Source organism: Panthera tigris (assembly GCF_018350195.1).
Source record: "Panthera tigris isolate Pti1 chromosome D4 unlocalized genomic scaffold, P.tigris_Pti1_mat1.1 chrD4_random_Un_scaffold_73, whole genome shotgun sequence".
NCBI classification, from domain to species: domain Eukaryota; kingdom Metazoa; phylum Chordata; class Mammalia; order Carnivora; family Felidae; genus Panthera; species Panthera tigris.
Genome location: NW_024962174.1, coordinates 146,671 through 166,227, shown reverse-complemented (window position 1 = coordinate 166,227; position 19,557 = coordinate 146,671). Strand labels below are relative to the sequence as shown.

At 61.8% G+C, this 19,557-nt stretch overlaps 2 protein-coding genes across 4 annotated transcripts in view; one reads left to right on the top strand and one right to left on the bottom strand.

Annotated features, from left to right (window-relative positions):
* Positions 1 to 14,799, top strand: part of LOC122236271 — a 35,052-nt gene extending 20,253 nt beyond the window's left edge. Inside the window, exons 1-3 of one of the 3 annotated variants that reach the window (XM_042977138.1) lie at positions 13,168 to 13,361; positions 13,793 to 14,039; positions 14,353 to 14,799. In XM_042977138.1, coding sequence (XP_042833072.1) covers positions 13,224 to 13,361; positions 13,793 to 14,039; positions 14,353 to 14,654 — 687 coding nt within the window. In that variant the 5' untranslated portion in view covers positions 13,168 to 13,223 and the 3' untranslated portion in view covers positions 14,655 to 14,799. The other 2 variants (XM_042977139.1, XR_006214337.1) reach the window with 2 other exon arrangements.
* Positions 6,475 to 8,228, bottom strand: LOC122236270 (skin secretory protein xP2-like). Its single transcript, XM_042977137.1, has 3 exons — positions 8,052 to 8,228; positions 7,374 to 7,623; positions 6,475 to 7,070 (listed from the first exon to the last, which is right to left on the bottom strand). The coding sequence occupies exons 1-3, from the start codon at positions 8,187 to 8,189 to the stop codon at positions 6,490 to 6,492; spliced, it is 969 nt and encodes a 322-aa protein (XP_042833071.1). The 5' UTR covers positions 8,190 to 8,228; the 3' UTR covers positions 6,475 to 6,489.
* Positions 14,800 to 19,557: the final 4,758 nt, after the last annotated feature.

Here is a 19,557-nt window from a genome sequence, read left to right as displayed (position 1 = left end):
GACCCCGGGCCTCCTGGGGCCCCCCGGTCTCCCCATCTGCACAGTGGGGTCCTTGTGGCATCTACTTGTAGGGGCGCCATCAGGGAGCCACCTGTAGACACGTCCCGTGCCTGCTATCCCATGAGGCTCGTGGGCACACGTGGCCGTGGAAGGATGAGGAAGGGGTGGGCCTGGCACGGAACACACTCACGCGGGCCTGGGTCCTCTCTGGGTCCAGGCACAGCCACCCCTCCTGCCTGGGTCCCGGGCCCGGGGGAAGGTGGAGGTGAGCTCGTTCAGACCCTGGACCCACCGGACACGCACGCCAGGGGCCCCATTGCATTTGGGTTCTGGTCCCAGCGCCTGGTCTGGGCCTACGTGCTGGGCGGTCCCCACTGTGGCTCCCAGCCTTCCCGATTCCTGGTCCCACATCCCTCTGTTACCCCCTCCCCTCCCGGGTGGACGGCCCGTGTGACCGGGTTCTAAGGGCTAGAACATGATGACCAGGTGTCATTTCCTGGCCGATTCATGGAATTTCTGGTTTCCTCTCTCGTGGGTCCATTCTCTGTCTCTGCCTCGGACTCTGTCTCTCTCTGTGTGTCTCGCAGGAGCAGAGCCTTTGGGCTCCAGGGTCCAGGTGACAACCCTCAGAAGCCTACCTTGTGGCCCGTGTCCCTCCCCCGTCCCGGTGCTCAGCTCACTAATGAGGTCTTCTCACCCCAGCCAGGGCACTGCCTGGGGAACCACTTCCTAATGAGGATCCGAGGCTCCAACAAGAAGGGTCTTGACCTCGGTCCCCACACCAGGGTCCGCTGCTCGGCCACGTGCTGCCCACCCAGGTCCTCGGTCCTCCAAGCCCCCAGGCTGCCCTCCGCTCAGAAGGACCTTGAGGGAGTAGGAAGCGTTTTCCCAGGAGGGGAGAACAGAGGACCAGGGATGAAGATCCCAGGACACAGACTCATCTATGAGCCTGTGGGACCCTTGAGACACTGTCTACGCAGCCCAGTTTCAGAAGAGGATGCTGAGTCCTTCTGGGCCATAGCCCGTCCACACTTCCTAGCTCCAGGAGCCCAGCGAGGTGGACACAGGACCCCAGACCCCATCTTCCCGTAGTTCCTGTCAATCCCCCCGGACACTTGGTCATCCTGGATGTGGCCCCCGGCCTCCAGGGGCCTCTTGCCACCCTCTGACTTCCCCCAGGGCTGCAGCCAGGCACAGGCTGGACCTCTGTCCAACGTCCTGCCAGAAAGACAAGGCAGAAGGAGGAAAGGAGAAAGGCAAGGGGCGGACCGACTTCTCCCTGCCCTGAGTCGGCCTCCACTGCTGCCTCCAGGACCCTGGCCCAGCCATGCCCCAGGGTCCATGCACCTGGACCCTGGGGTGGAGTCTGCGGTCCAGGCCAGCTGGGTGGGGTGGGTGTAGTCACTGGCCATCGTGTCCCCAGATGTCCAACCCACCTGGCCTCGCACCCTGAGGCCTGCCTGGATGGGGAGGGCATGGTTCTGGGGCTCAGGAAGGTTGGGGTTCCAGAGTAGTTGACGGACGTGGGAACATGGGGGACCAGCCAGGTGGGGAGCGATTGGATTCATGCACGTCAGCGTCATCTCTGGATCATCCACAGGTGCTGAGTGCTGGTCCCTGGGCACACCTGGCCAGGACACAGACCCGGCTGGCCCTGGAGAGGGAGGCCTGTGTACCCGGGGCACCTCCCCTCCACCTACCCCTGGGGGCGAGCCTGGGCCAAGCCCACGCTGATGCACTTCGCCGTCTGACCCTCAGGGACAGGGGGGACACTGAGGTCAGGAGAGGCAAGGACTGACCTAGGACAAGTGAGGTGTGCAGGGTCCAAGGAGCAGTGCTAGTCTCCAGTCCTAGGCCAGCCTCTACCCCCCAGCTGCCTGGCTGCAACCCTGGGCTGCCGGGGGGCCACCTCCAGGTGACCAAGTGTCCGGGGGGATTGACAGGAACTAGGGGAGGACGGGGTCTGGGGTCCTGTGTCCACCTCGCTGGGCTCCTGGAGCTAGGAAGTGTGGACGGGCTACAGCTCAGAAGGACTCAGCTTCCTGTTCTGTAAACTGGGCAGTGTAGACAGTGTCCCAAGTGCCCCACAGGCTCATAGACGACTCTGTGTCCTGGGATCTTCATATCTGGTCCTCTGTTCTCCCCTCTTGGGAAAACGCTTCCTACTCCCTCAAGGTCCTTCTGAGCGGAGGGCAGCCTGGGGGCTTGGAGGACCGAGGACCTGGGTGGGCAGCACGTGGCCGAGCAGCGGACCCTGGTGTGGGGACCGAGGTCAAGACCCTTCTTGTTGGAGCCTCGGATCCTCATTAGGAAGTGGTTCCCCAGGCAGTGCCCTGGCTGGGGTGAGAAGGCCTCATTAGTGAGCTGAGCACCGGGACGGGGGAGGGACACGGGCCACAAGGTAGGCTTCTGAGGGTTGTCACCTGGACCCTGGAGCCCACAGGCCCTGCTCCCACGAGACACACAGACAGACAGAGTCCGAGGCAGAGAAAGAGAATGGACCCAGGAGAGAGGAAACCAGAAATTCCATGCATCGGCCCAGAAATGACACCCAGTCATCATATTCTAGCCCTAAGAACCCGGTCACACGGGCCGTCTACCCGGGAGGGGAGGGGGTAACAGAGGGATGTGGGACCAGGAATCGGGAAGGCTGGGAGCCACAGTGGGGACCGCCCAGCACGTAGGCCCAGACCAGGCGCTGGGACCAGAACCCAAATGCAATGGGGCCCCTGGCGTGCGTGTCCGGTGGGTCCAGGGTCTGAACGAGTTCACCTCCACCTTCCGCGGGGCCTGGGACCCAGGCAGGAGGGGTGGCTGTGCCTGGACCCGGAGAGGACCCAGGCCCGCATGAGTGTGTTCCGTGCCAGGCCCACCCCTTCCTCATCCTTCCACGGCCACGTGTGCCCACGAGCCTCTTGGGATAACAGGCACGGGACGTGTCTACAGGTGTCTCCCTGATGGCGCCCCTACAAGTAGATGCCACAAGGACCCCACTGTGCAGACGGGGAGACCGGGGGGCCCCAGGAGGCCCGGGGTCTGTGCAGGGTCCCAGCACTGGTCAGGAGGAAAACCCAGGTCTCAACCCAGCTCTGTGGCCCCAAAGCCTTGGCACCGGCCGCTCCAGGCCTCGCGCGGATGTGTCTGGGCTGTGTTGGTGTCACTGTAGGGACAGGGCATGGGGTGGAGGGGAGCCCTTTGCAGCCTGGGAGGGGCTCTTGTAGGAGCAGGAAGCCGGGTAAGGGGGCCCCAGGAAGTGACCTCACCTCCCTGGTCACAGAGCCCAATTGAACTCAGAGCCCGGGTCACCAGGCACCCATGTTCTGGAGACAGCGCCGGACTGGGCTCATTCGTTGGGACACCTACGCCTGACGAACATGTTCTCCTGTTGTGTGCCCGTGTCCCGCAGCTGCCGGCTCAGGGGAGCCCGTGGCTGCGACGCTTCCCGACCCTGGAGACAGTGGGTCAGGTCGTGCACAGGACGCCTCAGGTCTCTAGCTCGCAGGGACCCAAAGGTAACACAGGGAGACCCAGAGACAGCCAGTGCAGCCCGACACCGCTCTGATCTGACCTGTGCAGCCCTACATCCCCTCCTCTGTGTGTGTGTGTGTGTGTGTGTTTGTGTGTGTCTGTGTGGAAGGAGGGGTCGTGTGTGGAGGGCCCACCTGAGCAGGTGCAGGCTGATGAAGGGGTCAGATGCCTGGTGGGTGGGTCAGGCTCACATCCCCGTCAAGGCTGGAATGGAGGGACAGGGTGTGCTGGGGTGGCCCTCTTGTCCCCAAGGTTCATCCCGAGCCCTGCTGGTGGATGTCACTGTGTCCCAGGGGCAGGTCTGTGCACACTCAGGTCTGTGTCCAATCTGGGAGCCGCAGGGGGAGAGGGTGGAAGGACACTGAGGATGGCCGGGCAGGCTGTGATGTCTCCGGGCCGTCCGCGGGTCACTGTCTTTACAGAAATCAACCGATGAAATCGGGAAACGTCTGGCGGAATCCCATTACACCTGCCCTACAGAGTTGTGCGTGTGCCCCGTCGCCCAGAAGGGCCACCCTGGACCCAGGGAGAGAGTGGCCGCACGGAGGTCTTGGGAAGCAGGGCCTGGAGATCGCCTGGGAAGGCCTCCTTCAGCGCCCCAGCTCCGCCGTAAGGTCCTCGTTCACCGGTCCTGGGACCAGTACTTGGAGCCCCCGGAGCCAGATCCCGAGGGTGAGAAGGCGGGGGGTGGGCGATGGGGGTGCACGGGGCCCAGGCGGTGCTGGGCCACCCAGGGAGGAGCCCCCGGGGCCTGGTGTGGGGCCAGGAGCAGAGACTGAGAGCCCTGGACTGCGGACTGCAGGGGGCAGAGGTCCTGGTGTGGGTTCCTGGCCACGGCTTCTCGGGGAGGCTCTGGGGTGAGTTGTGTCTCTGCAAAGGCCCCTGGAGAGGCCGGCGCTGGGTGGGGAGGGGACCTTCCCTCCTCTCACCCTGAGGCCTCAGAGCCGCTGCAACCATCACTCTGTTTCCTTCTCAAGAGTCCGGGGCAGGAGCAGAAGCCGGTGTGGCTCCAGAGCCCGACCCAAGGGCATCGGGGTCCTCGGCGTGTCTGCAAGCAGGGGTGGAGTCTGGGGCGACTCCTGCAGGGGCCGGAGAGCCAGCAGGTGACCCGGGACCTGTGCGGGGACAGCGGGCACGTTTATTTATTTTTGAGACAGAGAGAGACAGAGCATGAACAGGGGAGGGGCAGAGAGAGAGGGAGACACAGAATCGGAAGCAGGCTCCAGGCTCTGGGCCATCAGCCCAGAGCCCGACGCGGGGCTCGAACTCACGGACCGCGAGATCGTGACCTGGCTGAAGTCGGACGCTTAACCGACTGAGCCACCCAGGTGCCCCTCACCAAGGTTTTTAGCCATCGTACACACTCACACACACACACACACACACACACACACACATAGAGCGAAGGGTGGGGGCCCTGGAGGACCCGCACACGTATGTCTGCGGCACCTCCCGCCGCCCCTGTGCTTTTGTGGGTTTGCTCTGGTTCCCTCGGACCCTCCTCCCGGCTCCCTTGAAGGCGTCAGGTCTCTGCCCGAGTCCCTGCGTCACCCACCCACCTCTACTCTTAGGAAGACGTGCAAATGCACACCCTGCATTTCCTCCCATCTTCCTCTCGCCTCCCAGACTTGGGTCGTTAGATTTGGGAGTCGAGAACACCCCTTGTGTCTTCCCTCACCTGTCCTAACACCCAGCGCTTCCCAGGCCATCCCCGAGGCTGTCCTCGGGCTGGATTCGTCTCCTGGGAGGTGGGGGTCAAGGGACAGAGGGCAGACGGTGCCGGTGGGGGCAGGAGAGGGCCGTGGCCCACAGGCCGAGTGCCGGCTTGTCTGCCAGGGCCCCCGGGGCTGTGTGAGCCCCGCCCGGCTCTCCTCTTTCTTGCCGGGAGGCATCCTTGTCCTGAACGGGCACCAGGGAACCTGAGTGAAGAGACCACCTTGCTTTGAGACGAGGGGCGGAGTGGCAAGGGCTGCAGAGGACGTTGGCCTTGGATGGGGAAAGCGAGGCCGGCCACGCACTGCTGTCCCGTTCAGGTCCCTCTGCCACCCAAGTGCACCTGCAGCCGGAGGGGCTGGTTCCCGGCAGGCTGGCAGCGTCCCCCTGGAGCCCCCGTTCCCTCCTCTCTGCCTGAGGACTCTCTCGCAGAGACGGGAGCCCGTCCCACCTGTCTCTGGGGACCTCTGCTTCCTCACGTTGTCACCTGGGCTGCCGGTCCCCAGACCAGAAACCTGCCCGTCTGAAGGTGACCACTGCTGCCTCCCTCGGGTCTCACTTGTCCAAGTCCCTCCCAGGGACACCCCGCATCTCTGACGCCTGCTCCCATGGGGGTCGCCTCCCTTGGACTGGGACGGGTCTGGCCTCCATCCCTGGTAACGCACTGGCTTTGGAGCATTATTTGGCCCAGAGGCCTGTGAATCTTCTGGCCCTGGGTCGTGAGGGATGCTCACCCCTCTGTGGTGTGACCGTCCAGCCTTCTGCATCTCCTGGTTTCTGTTTGGGCCACGGGAGGACCAGCCCTGTCCTGGCTGGCGTCAGGCTGTGGTGTCACAGCACGCACAGGGGTCTCCACCCAAAGACCATTGTCACCGAAGGGGCCTCCATTTTCCCACCTAATCTTTAATCCATTGTGATTTCAATATCAAATGAGAAAGAGTCTATTTCAAATGAACACAAAGTACTAAAATGAATCTGTCCCGTCTGAAAAGTTGGTTCAGACCCAAAGGTATCTCTGGCGAGATTCCACTTGATGGAAACCTCCATAGTAGGTAACAGAACACGGAGAGAAAGCAGACTGGGGGTTCCCAGGGGCTGGCGGGGGCACGAATGGGGAGTGAGGGCTCTGGGTACAAGGTGACCCTTGGGGACTGAGATATTCTACAACAAAATTCTGTTGCGTGGTTCACAGCGTTGTGAGCGTACCCAGTGCTCAGGAATTGCACAATGTAAAACAAACAAAAATTTTTATTGAAGATTAATGTGGATTATAAAGAAACAATGAACAAATAAAGTAAGAGCTAAATAGAAGAGGAGAGAAAGGATAAGGGAGAAGAGGAAGAGACATTCTGGTGGGGGGTCATGGTCCGGGAATGGAACAACAATTAGATATAGAAGAAACACCCCGTGAGAGCCTTCAGGCCCTTCATTTGTGGCTGGCATCCATGTGGGAGCAAGGGCAGTGGCAGGGGCGGGGGCAGGGGCGGGGAGAAGGGCATTGGGAGGGGCGGGGAGAAGGGCAGTGACAGGGGCAGGGGCAGGAGTGGGGAGAAGGGCATTGGGAGGGGCGGGGAGAAGGGCAGTGACAGGAACAGAGTTGGGAGCGGCAGCGGGAACTGTGACAGCAGCAGAGGCAAGAACAGAAGCAGGACCCAGCTGACTCTGCTCAGGTGCCCGCTGTCCCCGCACAGGTCCCAGGTCACCTGCTGGCTCTCCGGCCCCTGCAGGAGTCGCCCCAGACTCCACCCCTGCCTGCAGAGACGCCGAGGACCCCGATGCCCTTGGGTCGGGCTCTGGAGCCGCACCGGCTTCTGGTCCTGCCCCGGACTCTTGAGAAGGAAACAGAGTGATGGTTGCAGCGGCTCCAAGGCCTCAGGGTGAGAGGAGGGAAGGTCCCCCACCCACCCAGCGCCGGCCGCTCCAGGGCCTTTGCAGACATACAACTCACCCCAGAGCCTCCGCGAGAAACCGTGGCCAGGAACCCACACCAGGACCTCTGCCCCCCTGCAGGCCGCAGCCCGGGCTCTCAGTCTCTGCTCCTGGCCCCACACGAGCCCCCGGGGGCTCCTCCCTGGGTGGCCCAGCACCGCCCGGGCCCCGTGAACACACATCTCCCACCCCAGCCTTCTCACCCTCGGGCTCTGGCTCCGGGGGCTCCGGGTCCTGATCCCAGGACCCGTGAACCAGGACCCTGTGGGGGGGCCGGGGCGGTGAAGGAGGCCTTCCCAGGTCATCTCCAGGCTCTGCTTCCCAAGACCTCCCTGCAGCCACTCTCTCCCTGGGTCCAGGGTGGCCCTCCTGGGCGACAGGGCACACGCACAACTCTGTAGGGCTTGTGTATCGGGATTTGGCCAGACGTTTCCCAATTTCATCAGTTGATTTCTGTAAAGACAGTGACCCACGGACGGCCCCAAGACATCACATCCTCGCCCGGCCATCCTCAGTGTCCTTCTGCCCTCTCCCCCTGCAGCTCTCAGATCGGACACAGACCTGAGTGTGCACAGCCCTGCGCCTGGGACACAGTGACATCCACCAGCAGGGCTCTGGATGAACCTTGGGGACAAGAGGGCCACCCCAGCACACCCTGTCCCTGCCGTTCAGCCTTGACGGGGGTGTGAGCCTGACCCACCCACCAGGCATCTGACCCCTTCATCAGCCTGCACCTGCTCAGGTGGGCCCTCCACACATGACCCCTCCTTCCTCGCGCACACACACACACACACACACACACACGGGGGACATGGGGCCGCACAGGTCAGATCAGAGCAGTGTCGGGCTGGACTGGATGTCTCTGGGTCTCCCTGTGTTACCTTTGGGTCCCTGCAAGCTAGAGACCTGAGGCGTCCTGTGCACGACCTGACCCACTGTCTCCAGGGTCGGGAAGGGTCGCGGCCGCGGGCTCCCCTGAGCCGGCAGCTGCGGGACACGGGCACACAACAGGAGAACATGTTCGTCAGGCGAAGGTGTCCCAACGAATGAGCCCAGTCCGGCGCTGTCTCCAGAATGCCTGGTGACCCGGGTTGTGAGTTCCATTGGCCTCTGTGAGCAGAGAGGTGAGGTCACTTCCTGGGGTCCCCTTACCCGGCTTCCTGCTCCTACAAGAGCCCCTCCCAGGCTGCAAAGGGCTCCCCTCCACCCCATGCCCTGTCCCTACAGTGACACCAACACAGCCCAGACACGTCCCCGCGAGGCCTGGTGCGGCCGGTGCCACGGCTTTGGGGCCACAGGGCTGGGTTCAGACCTGGGTTTTCCCCCTGACCAGTGCTGGGACCCGCTCAGACCCTGTGCCTCCCGGGGCCCCCCGGTCTCCCCGTCTGCACAGTGGGGTCCTTGTGGCATCTACTTGTAGGGGCGCCATCAGGGAGCCACCTGTAGACACGTCCCGTGCCTGCTATCCCATGAGGCTCGTGGGCACACGTGGCCGTGGAAGGATGAGGAAGTGTGGGCCTGGCACGGAACACAGGAGAGGTCCGAGTGGAGTCTCCTTGAGGTCATGGCCTCCTGCTCAGCCCAGACCCTGGTGTGTGCCGACCCCTAGGGCACCTGGACCCCAGCTTCTGGCCGGGCTCGGGGACGGAGACCAGGCAGTGTATTCAGAGCCACGGCATCCTAGATGTGGAGGGAGCTCTCGGGCTTGGTATTTGCCCCCAGGCAAGCGTGGATTCCCAGGCACCGGCCTGGGAGGATGATGTTGCCTCAGTCTCCTCCTCTGTAGAGCAGAGCAGGTCGCCGCCTCCTCCCGGGGCTGGATTCCCCGGCAGGTCCAGAGATGGTCTCCTGTCAGAGGCGTTGTTCAAGTGAGGTCCGTACCCGGAGAGGTCTCGGAGAGGGGACCAAGGGACGTGCCCCTGCCAGCTCGGCGGATGCTCTCGTCCAAGCTGCTGATCGTCACGTCCAGGCCGGCACCGGTGATGCGGTGTCGCCCGCCGGCTGGGGGGACAGGGGCAGTGAGGAGTTGTGCTTGCGGACCCTGAGAGACAGAGTTCGTGAGGGCCCAAGGCTGCCCCGGGGCGTGTGGCGGCTGAGGCTGAGCTGAAGCCCGATGTCTCTGGGAAGGACCGGGAGGACAGCCCGGGCCCTGGGGTCTCTGGGGGGAACTGGGAGGACAGCCCGGGCCCTGGGGTCTCTGGCCCTGGGGTCTCTGGGGGGGACTGGGAGGACAGTCCAGGCCCTGGGGTCTCTGGGAAGGACAGGGCTCCAAATTGAGACTCACAAGCTGCCGAAGCAAGTTCCTGCCGAGTTTTCTGTGAAACCTCCTTTCAGTGTATATGGTGAATTCGGGGGCTCACACATTCAAGTGTAGACTCACTGTTTACAGCCAGTATAACCCGCTGACCCCCTACCATCGCCAGGGAAACAGTCACGGGGAAGAGCTCTCTGGGCTGGGGGAGCGCTCCTCCCGTTTCTCCTGGCCTGGGGGGACCCCAGAGAACGTCTCCATTGTTCTCTTTCCCTCCAAGGGAGGAGCTGCCCCGAGCACCCCTGCACCCTGGGTGTCCCCGCCCCCCGGGTCCCCACTGCTGAGAAAGAGGCCACAGTGACCTGTGTCCGGAGTCTGGTCGGCCACCGCTCCTGCGGCCATGCCAGGCCCTGGTGGCTGGATGGAAAGGCTGGATGGCTTTGGGGGCGGGGCCTCACTGGCGTCCCCTCTCCCCTTCCCCACTGCGGTCTGCGAGCCGGGCCCTGTACGGGTGCTCCATCCATCACCGGTACCTGCCTTGTTCCTGCCATGGGAGTGATCGCCCTGCATCACCCATTTCACAGAGCAGGAGAGTGAGGCCCAGAGAAGGGAGGCAGGTGTTTCTGGGCACAGGGCTGGTCAGCAGAGCGCTGGAATACCACCTCCGGAGCCCCTGCCGGCCCGGCAGGGACCCCCTGAGCCGAGGGCGAGCCTTCCCCTTCTGCCTGGCCACTCATTCTTCCCAGACCTTGACGGTGACCTGTTCCTTTTGGCCACAGATATTGCTGGCCGACCAGGAGGGAGTCCAGCTGGTAGGACAGGTGTAGCTACAGGGCACAGGGACACCTGTGAGCTACCAGGAGCCACATTGTGGACTCTGTCCCCGAGCCTGCCCGGCAGCTGGGGTCCAGGTGCCCTAGGGATCAGCACACACTTGGGTCTGTGCTGAGCAGGAGGCCATGACCTCAAGGAGCCTCTACTCGGCCCTCTCCTGGCTCCTGCCCGGTCTCACCTGTCCTCCCTGAGGGGCTCCAGGGCCCGGATCCAGGCCCCTGATGGCTGCTCGGGCTCCAGCCGCGAAAGATGTAGAGCCTCTGGAGCCACGGAGTTCTTGGGGCTGGAGGGAGAGCCGGCCACCGACGGGGCCTCGGCTGGGAAGGATGCGGGCCTCGTGGGATGAAGAGGGGGCCGGGACCCGGTCCCGGGGTCACGGCTCATGTATACAAAGGGCTGAAATCACTGAGTGCCCGGGGGATGGCCAGTTACAGTAGCCCCCTGACACTTGGTCATCCTGGAGGTGGCCCCCGGCCTCCCCGGGCAGCTTGCCACCCTCTGACTGCTCACGGGGCTGCAGCCAGGCACAGGCTGGACCCGTGTCCAACGTCCTGCCAGGAAGACAAGGCGGAAGGAGGAAAGGAGAAGGGCAAGGGGCAGACCGACTTCTCCCTGCCCTGAGTCAGCCTCCACTGCTGCCTCCAGGAGCCCTGGCCCAGCCATGCCCCAGGGTCCATGCACCTGGACCCTGGGGAGGAGTCTGCGGTCCAGGCCAGCTGGGTGAGGTGGGTGTAGTCACTGGTCATCGTGTCCCCAGATGTCCAACCCACCTTGCCTCGCACCCTGAGGCCTGCCTGGCAGGGGCGGGCATGGTTCTGGGGCCGAGGAGAGGTTTGGTTCCCAGAGCAGTTGGTGGAGGTGGGAATATGGGGGACCAGCCAGGTGGGGAGCGGTTGGACTCATGCACATCACCGGACCGTCTGGATCATCTACAGGTGCTGGGTGCAGGTCCCTGGGCACACCTGGCCACCCCACGACCCAGCCGGCCCTGGGGAGGGAGGCCTGCATACCCGGGGCACCTCCCCTCCACCTACCCCTGGGGCAAGCCTGGGCCGTGGCCACACTGATGCACTTCCCCGTCTGACCCCCAGGGACAGAGGGACCCTGAGAAGAGGCAAGGACTGGCCCAGGACAAGACAGGTGTGCAGGGTCCAAGGCGCAGGGCTGGTCTCCAGTCCTAGGCCAGCCTCTACCCCCACATGGGGTTCCCCCTGGGAATGAGAGCCCCTGATGTTCGGGGGTCCCTATCCACCCCGTCCCTGTGAGGCTGTGACCTCTGGGCGTCTCCAGAAACGCGTGCACACACACACACACACACACACACACACACACACACACATTCTGACTGTCCAACTGGAGATCAGAGGGGAGTCCACACTGGGAGGGGTTGGGTAACACGGGAGAAAGAAAAGAAAGGCTGGAGGCAGTGGGGCCATGGGGCAGGGACATCAGGATTCCTGGCAATAGCCCGGGACCCACCACATAGGGAGGGCAGATGTGCCGGCTGAGGGTCACAAGGTCCCCAAGGTGTCCAGGAGGATTGGCAAGAACTAGGGAAGACGGGGTCTGGGGTCCTGTGTGTACCATGCTGGGCCCCTGGAGCTAGGAAGTGTGGACGGGGCTACAGCACAGAAGGACTCAGCTTCCTCCTCCTAAACTGGGCTGTGTAGACAGTGTCCCAAGGGTCCCACAGGCTCATAGATGAGTCTGTGTCCTAAGATCTTCATCCTTGGCCCTCTGTTCTCCCCTCCTGGGAAAATGCTTCCTACTCCCTCAGGGTCCTTCTGAGCAGAGGGCAGCCTGGGGGCTTGGAAGACAGAGGACCTGGGTATGCAGCACGTGGCCGAGCATGGACCCTGGTGTGGGGACCGAGGTCAAGACCCTCCTTGTTGGAGCCTTGGGTCCTCATTAGGAAGTGGTTCCACAGGCAGTGCCCCGGCTGGGGCGAGGAGGCCTCATGAGGGAGCTGAGCACCGGGTCGGGGGAGGGACACGGGCCACAAGGGAGGCTTCTGAGGGTTGTGACCTGGACCCTGGAGCCCACAGGCCCTGCTCCTGCGAGACACAAAGAGAGACACAGAGTCCGAGGCAGAGACAGAGAATGACCCAGGAGAGAGGAAACCAGAAATTCCATGAATCGGCCCAGAAATGAAACCCAGTCATCATATTCTAGCCCTTAGAACCCGGTCACATGGGCCGTCCACCCGGGAGGGGAGGGGGTGACAGAGGCACTTGGGACCAGGAACCGGGAAGGCGGGGAGCCACAGTGGGGACCGCCCAGCTCATAGGCCCAGACCAGGCAATGGGACCCGAGCCCAGATGTAATGGAGCCCCGGGCGTGCATGTCTGGTGGGCACAGGGTCTGAACGAGTTCACCTCCACCTTCCCCCGGGCCCGGGACCCATGCAGGAGGGGTGGCTGTGCCTGGACCCGGAGAGGACCCAGGCCCGCATGTGTGTGTTCCGTGCCAGGCCCACCCCTTCCTCATCCTTCCACGGCCACGTGTGCCCACGAGCCTCATGGGATAGCAGGCACGGGACGTGTCTACAGGTGGCTCCCTGATGGCGCCCCTACAAGTAGATGCCACAAGGACCCCAGTGTGCAGATGGGTGACCAGGGGCCCCGGGAGGTACAGTGCAGGGTCCTAGCACTGGTCAGGAGGAAAACCCAGGTCTGAACCCTGCTCTTTGGCCAAAAATCACGGCACCGGCTGCACAAGGCCTTGCAGGGATGTGTCTGGGCTGTGTTGGTGTCCCTGTAGGGACAGGGCATGGGGTGGAGGGGAGCCCTTTGCAGCCTGGGAGGGGCTCTTGTAGGAGCAGGAAGCCGGGTAAGGGGACCCCAGGAAGTGACCTCACCTCCCTGGTCACAGAGCCCAATTGAACTCACAACCCGGGTCACCAGGCACCCACGTTCTGGAGACAGCGCCCGACTGGGCTCATTCGTTGGGACACCTTCGCCTGACGAACATGTTCTCCTGTTGTGTGCCCTTGTCCCGCAGCTGCCGGCTCAGGGGAGCCCGCGGCCGCGACCCTTCCCGACCCTGGAGACAGTGGGTCAGGTCGTACACAGGACGCCTCAGGTCTCTAGCTCGTAGGGACCCAAAGGTAACACAGGGAGACCCAGAGACAGCCGGTCCAGCCCGATACCGCTCTGATCTGACTTGTGGGGCCCTAGGTCCCCTCCCGTTTGTGTGTGTGTGTGTGTGTGTGTGTGCGTGGAAGGAGGGGTCATGTGTGGAGGGCCCACCTGAGCAGGTGCAGGCTGATGAAGGGGTCAGATGCCTGGTGGGCGGGTCATGCTCACACCCCAGGTCAAGGCTGGCTAGGAGGGACAGGGTGTGCTGGGGTGGCCCTCTTGTCCCCGATGTTCATCCCAAGCCCTGTAGGTGGATGTCACTGTGCTCCGGGTGCAGATCTGTGCACACTCAGGTCTGTGTCCAATCTGAGAGCTGCAGGGGGAGAGGGCAGAAGGACACTGAGTTGGCCAGGCAGGGCTGTGATGTCTCCGGGCTGTCTGCGGGTCACTGTCTTTACAGAAATCAACCGATGACATCGGGAAACGATTGGTGGAATCCCGATACACCTGCCCTACAGAGTTGTGTGTGTGCCCCATCGCCCAGGAGGGCCACCCTGGACCCGTGGAGAGAGTGACTGCACTGAGGTTTTGGGAAGCAGGGCCTGGAGTTGGCCTGGGAAGGCCTTCCGCGCCCCGGCTCCGCTGTAAGGTCCTCGTTCACCTGTCCTGGGACCAGTACTTTGAGTCCCCGGAGTCAGAGCCTGAGGGTGAGAAGGCTGGGGGTGGGCGATGGGGGTGCACGGGGCCCAGGCGGTGCTGGGCCACCCAGGGAGGAGCCCCCGGGGGCTGGCGTGGGGCCAGGAGCAGAGACTGAGAGCCCCAGCTGCAGACTGCAGGGGGGCAGAGGTCCTGGTGTGGGTTCCTGGCCGCGGCTTCTCGGGGCGGCTCTGGGTTGAGTTGTGTGTCTGCAAAGGCCCCTGGAGAGGCCGGCGCTGGGTGGGTGGGTGGCGGGGGGAACTTCCTTCCTCTCACCCTGAGGCCTTGGAGCCGCCGCAACCATCACTCTGCTTCCTTCTCAAGAGTCCGGGGCAGGAGCAGAAGCCGGTGTGGCTCCAGAGCCCGGCCCAACGGCATCGGGGTCCTCGGCGTCTCTGCAGGCAGGGGTGGAGTCTGGGGCGACTCCTGCAGGGGCCGGAGAGCCAGCAGGTGACCTGGGACCTGTGCGGGGACAGCGGGCACCTGAGCAGTCAGCTGGGTCCTGCTTCTGCTGGTTCCACTGTTCCCGCTTCTGCTCCCAACACTGTTCCTGCCATCGCCCTTCTCCCCGCCCCTGCCACTGTCCTTGCTCCCACATGGATGTTGGCCAAAAATCAAGGGATTGAAGACCTATACAGGGTGCTTTTTTTATTTTATTTTATTTTTTGTTTATTATATTTTATTTCAAATTTATTCTCCAATCCCTGACCCCGATCCCCACCAAAATGTCTCTTCCTCTTCTCCCTTATCCTTTTTCTCTTCTACTTTTTAGCTGTTATTTGTTCATTAGTTATAATTTATATTAATCTTCAATAAAAATTTTGTTTATTTTACGTTGTGCAATTCCTGAGCACTGGGTACGCTCACGATGCTGTGAACCACGCCACAGAATTTTGTTGCAGAATATCTCGGTCCCCAAGGGTCACCGTGTACCCGGAGCCCTCATTCCCCATTCGTGCCCCCGCCAGCCCCTGGGAACCCCCAGTCTGCTTTCTCTCCGTGTTTCGTTACCTACTCTGGAGGTTTCCTTCAAGTGGAATCTCGCCAGAGATACCTGTGGGTCTGCACCGACTTTTCATATGGGACAGATTCATTTTCGTACTTGTGGTCATTTGAAATAGACTTTTTCTCCTTTGACCTTGAAATCACAATGGATTAAAGATTAGGTGGGGAAAAAGAGGCCCCTTCGGTGACAATGGGCACGGTCTCAGGGTGGAGACCCCTGTTGTGCCGTGACACCACAGCCTGACACACGAGAGAACATGGCCGGTCCTCCCGTAGCCCAAACAGAAACTGGGAGATGCAGAAGGCTGGACGGTCACACCGCAGGGGGGAGAGCATCCCTCAAGTCCCAGGGCCTGAATGGTTCACGGGCCTCTGGGCCAAATAATGCTCCAAAGCCAGTGTGTTCCCCGGAATGGAGGCCAGACCCGTCCCAGTCCAAGGGGAGGCAACCCCCATGGTAGCAGGCGTCAGAGATGCGGGGTGGTCCCTGGGAGGGACTCAGGCAAGTGAGACCAGAGGGAGGCAGCAGTGGTCACCTTCAGACGGGCAGGTTTCTGGTCTGGGGACCGGCAGCCCAGGTGACAACGTGAGGAAGCCGAGGCCCCAGCCGATCCCCAGCGAGAAGTCCTCGTCCTTCAGGGGACTAGCTGGCCCAGTACTGGGAGATCCCCCAGAGCCCGGGGTCGGCCCTTCCCCAGCCCCATGTGGGGCCCCAGGCAGGTTGGTCAGCTCTGCTCCCCTGAGTTCAGTGGGTGGCGGGGGGCCTCGGCAGGTGGTGGGGTTCCCCAGGAAGAGGGACCCCGAGCCCCAGGACACCAAGATGCATGCCTGCGGGTAGGACAATCCAAAGTCAAGGAGATGGGCTTCCTGACCCAGCTCGTCTTACTTGTGACCCAGGCTGTGCTATTAGCCTCGGTGTCCCCATCTGTGACATGGGGATGTAATGGGCCTTCTAGAGGGATTGGCACATTCCCTGAGACATGAGGTGGAATCGTGGCCTGGTGCCTGGAGGACATAAAGGGCCACCTGGAAGGCTGTCCCAGAGTCCCCCAGGGCACAGGATTCCGGTAGCCCCTCTTTGGCCCCTGCCCGCTGTCCCCCTTCTGGGAACACTCAGCGTTGTTTGCAGAGGAGGTAGACATGATCCAGGAGGTCAGCAGGTCCCACGTGGAGGAAGGTCAGCGCTGGAGGGACAGACGGACGTGTCCCGTGCCCCCTTCCAGAGCCCGAGTTGTGACACCCTCTGACCTGACCTGGTGTGGACCCCGCTACTGTGGTTTCACTCCCTCCCTCCTTCCCTAATTCAGCCGGGGATCTCAGGTGCCTGCCATGTGCCGAGCACTGTGACCTCTTCAGTGAGCACGACTCTACGGGGTCCCCCACGTGGCATCTTCCTTTGCAGGGTCTGAATCTTCCTGTGCTGTGTCCCCTCTAGCGAGTCTGGAGGGAGGCCTCTGCACATGTGCCTGCAAGGAAGCACGAGTCCAGAAGGTCCAGACCACCTGCCCCAGGTCCCAGCCTGTGGAGCCTGAACGGCAAGGCGGCCCCAACCCCCACAGTGGATGAGGGAGGCTGGACCTTCGTCCCTCCCAGCCTTCTCCAAAGGGCAAGGCCTTCTCTCCAGCCCAGGGTGAGCCTGCTGGGCACACAGGCCCCTCCGAACATGCCCTCGTTCACATGTGGGTCTGGGCCCCTTGCCCCACCCTCAGCTCCTCTGCTGGATGCAGGGGCAGCCCTCTCCTCTCCCTGGGTCTGCTCCTGGGGTCCCGGCCTGCTGGTCTCAGAAGAGCTTGCAGATTTGCTCCCCATGACCAGCGTGGGATCAGGGACAGGATGGGGGCTGTGGGTCGAGGCCTGGACTTAGCGAGTGCGGGACGATGGGATTTGGTAAAAGAATGACCTGCAGGTTCAGCTGGACTCCCGAAGACTGAGCAACCAGACTGCATACCCACTGGTCCCCCCTGAGCGCACAGGACAACAAGGAACAGAGGAGCAGAGACCCGGAGGGACAGACTTGGCCCAGGGCTCACCTGCCCTTACGGTTTTAAACCTCAGCTATATGGGGGCGGGCGTACGCTGTCCCGACGGTACCTAAGGCAGAAGCCCTGTGTGGCAAACACAGGACAGAGCTGCTCAGGGCGACACCGGGATGAGGCGTGGACTCCCCGAACGTCCACGGCCCCCTAGAGGCCCGACCCCCAATCCCAGAAGCACAGCTTGACGAGCCCATGAGGAACCCATCGCTTCTTTTTATAGCAGGGAACACCGAGGTTTTGTCCAAGGTCACCCAGAACGTCGAGGGCAGGGCCCGTGGCAGGTGGCCTGAGACCTGGCATCTGTCCACAGAGACACGTCTCCTGTTGTCGCCCAGTCCCGGTACCGAGGCCCCGCGGGGCCTGACACGGATGTCTGGGTCTACCCTGAGCTCTCCAGAGCCGTCTGCTGGGCTCCCGGGAAAACGCTGGCCCTTGCTCCAGACAGAAGGTTCTGCCCTCCGGTAACAAAAGGGAGGTGCATGCACTCACTGGGCTAGAGGCCCTGCCTCCACCTGCCCTTGGAGATGAAGGTCTGGGGAGCCCTGTCTTCCTGCTCCTTCCAGGGTTCTAAGACATGCTCGACCACGTAGCCCCTCCTTCCTGGGAGACATTCCCGGGCCTCCTCCGGGATCTCAGGCGGAGGTCACAGCCAGGGATCGAGCGGGAGGATCTGGGTGGTAGGGAGGTCGAGGACGGAGTTTGGAGGCCAGGGTTCCCGGTCCAGCTTGGCCGCTAACCAGAAAAGGATCCATGGCTTCCAAAGGCAGTGTTTCACAGCCTGTTAGAAACACCGGTTACGTAGAGCTCACACCGTGCTTTAAATGCATTTACCGAAAACAGATAACACCTTTTTTTTTTTTTTTTACTGCCTTTCATTTGTTTAAAACAAACAGTAAAGTTTATGTTTCCAAACCAACTTAGTAAAATTGCCTTCCCTTAAAAAAAAAGAATCTAGTGGATCCTTTTCAGTGCACTGGTGAAACTGCCTCTAGCCTCAACTTTGAGGTGGAAACTGAATGTTCACATGTGCAGTCGAGACCACAGGAAGGCATTTTCACGTAGTGGTTAACCTTGAGAGCTGTACGCGTTTTCACTGATGACTTCCGTAAAGTAATCTGTTAGGAGTTCACACTTACTGGATGTGTATCCTGTGCTGGGCACCGAGCGAAATGCTTGATGGACATTCTTGTACATTCTCTCAACAACCTGTAAGATCTGCATTATTGTCCCCGTTTCACACCCGAGGAAGGTGAGGCTCCAGAGGTTAAGGTGAGACGCGGGTTATAAGGTAGGAAGTGGCAAGGCCAGGACGCAAACCCTTCCAAACCCACTTCCCGGGCCCCTGAGGGCGAGTCGACCTGGGGCCAGCATCTCATCTCAGGGCTGCGGGTCCAGCCAGCGCGTGCTCTGGAAAACGGCGCCCTCACTCTGTCGGACATGTCAACACATTCCCCTGGAGAGGCGTTTACTGAGCCTGGTGTTGGTGTGTGTGCGCGCGCGCGTGTGTGTGTGTGTGTGCGCGCGCGTGCCAGGATGTCACTGTCAATGGGACAGCTCCTTGTCTTGAGCAGTGTCCGATCTGGTAGGGGGAATACACAGGTGATAGGCTGCCACGAGAGTGGGGACGGGCTTTCCCGGATCTCCCAGGACGAAGACACCCCTTGATCTGCCAGAGGTGGACACTGGCCAGGGCTGTGAAGGGCCAGTCTGGTGTCAGCGACAATGGAAAGCGACCGATGGAACAGTGCTGGTGGGGGCAGTTGTACTCGTCCAGGTGGCCCCTGCCCACCGCGTGGGGGTTGTAGACCAGCACAGGGACCTCCTGAATTGCTGTGCTGTCCTCCCGGGGCCTGGTGTCCACTTCAGAGCTTGCCTGTGTCCTGCTGCGGGTCAGGGGGCTGAGCTGGCTCCACAGCCTGTCCGGCAGGTGATCAAGGCCCCACCTGAACTTTATACGGCAGCAGAACTCCGTCCTCTGCGAGCGGCCTGTCCCAATGTCTGATTCTTAGAATGTGCCCTTGAACTGCACGAGAATATTCTTCCTTGTAGCGTAAGGGCCCCAGGGAGCGCTGAGAGCGTGTGGCCCCTTCGGTGTCATGCCTTCAGCTTTTTGGAGACACCTGTCCCCGTGCCCTGCCGCTCCCCGCTGGGTCCCAGTTCTGAAGCCCCTCACCCCGCTCGGACTCACTGAAGTTCACGACGTGTGTTACAGCAAGGTTCCCAGGGTGGCAGCCCAAGGGGTCTGGGGTCTGGGGTCTGGGGTCTGGCCTCTTTTCTCCATCGAGATGCCATGGTTCTTTTGGGTTATTCATCCAGCGCCTCCTTCCTCTGCATTATCCCGTGTTTAGATCTTGTTTTTTCTTCTTTTCTCCCTCATTTCGACACACCTTGGATTCCTTTTTAATTTTTTTAGACTGGTAAATGTTTAGTACCCAAAAGATCCACCTGATTATTACATTAAGCTTCCTTCTAAAATATTTATTTATTT

Coding starts and splice junctions, on each gene's coding strand:
- LOC122236270 (XM_042977137.1), bottom strand. CDS start 8,189: ATGTTCTCCTGTTGTGTGCCCGTGTCCCGCAGCTGCCGGCTCAGGGGA. Junction 7,624..8,051: donor TAGCTTGCAGGGACCCAAAG/GTAACACAGGGA, acceptor CTGTCTTTACAG/AAATCAACTGATGAAATTGG. Junction 7,071..7,373: donor CCCGGAGCCAGAGCCCGAGG/GTGAGAAGGCTG, acceptor TTCCTTCTCAAG/AGTCCGGGGCAGGACCAGAA.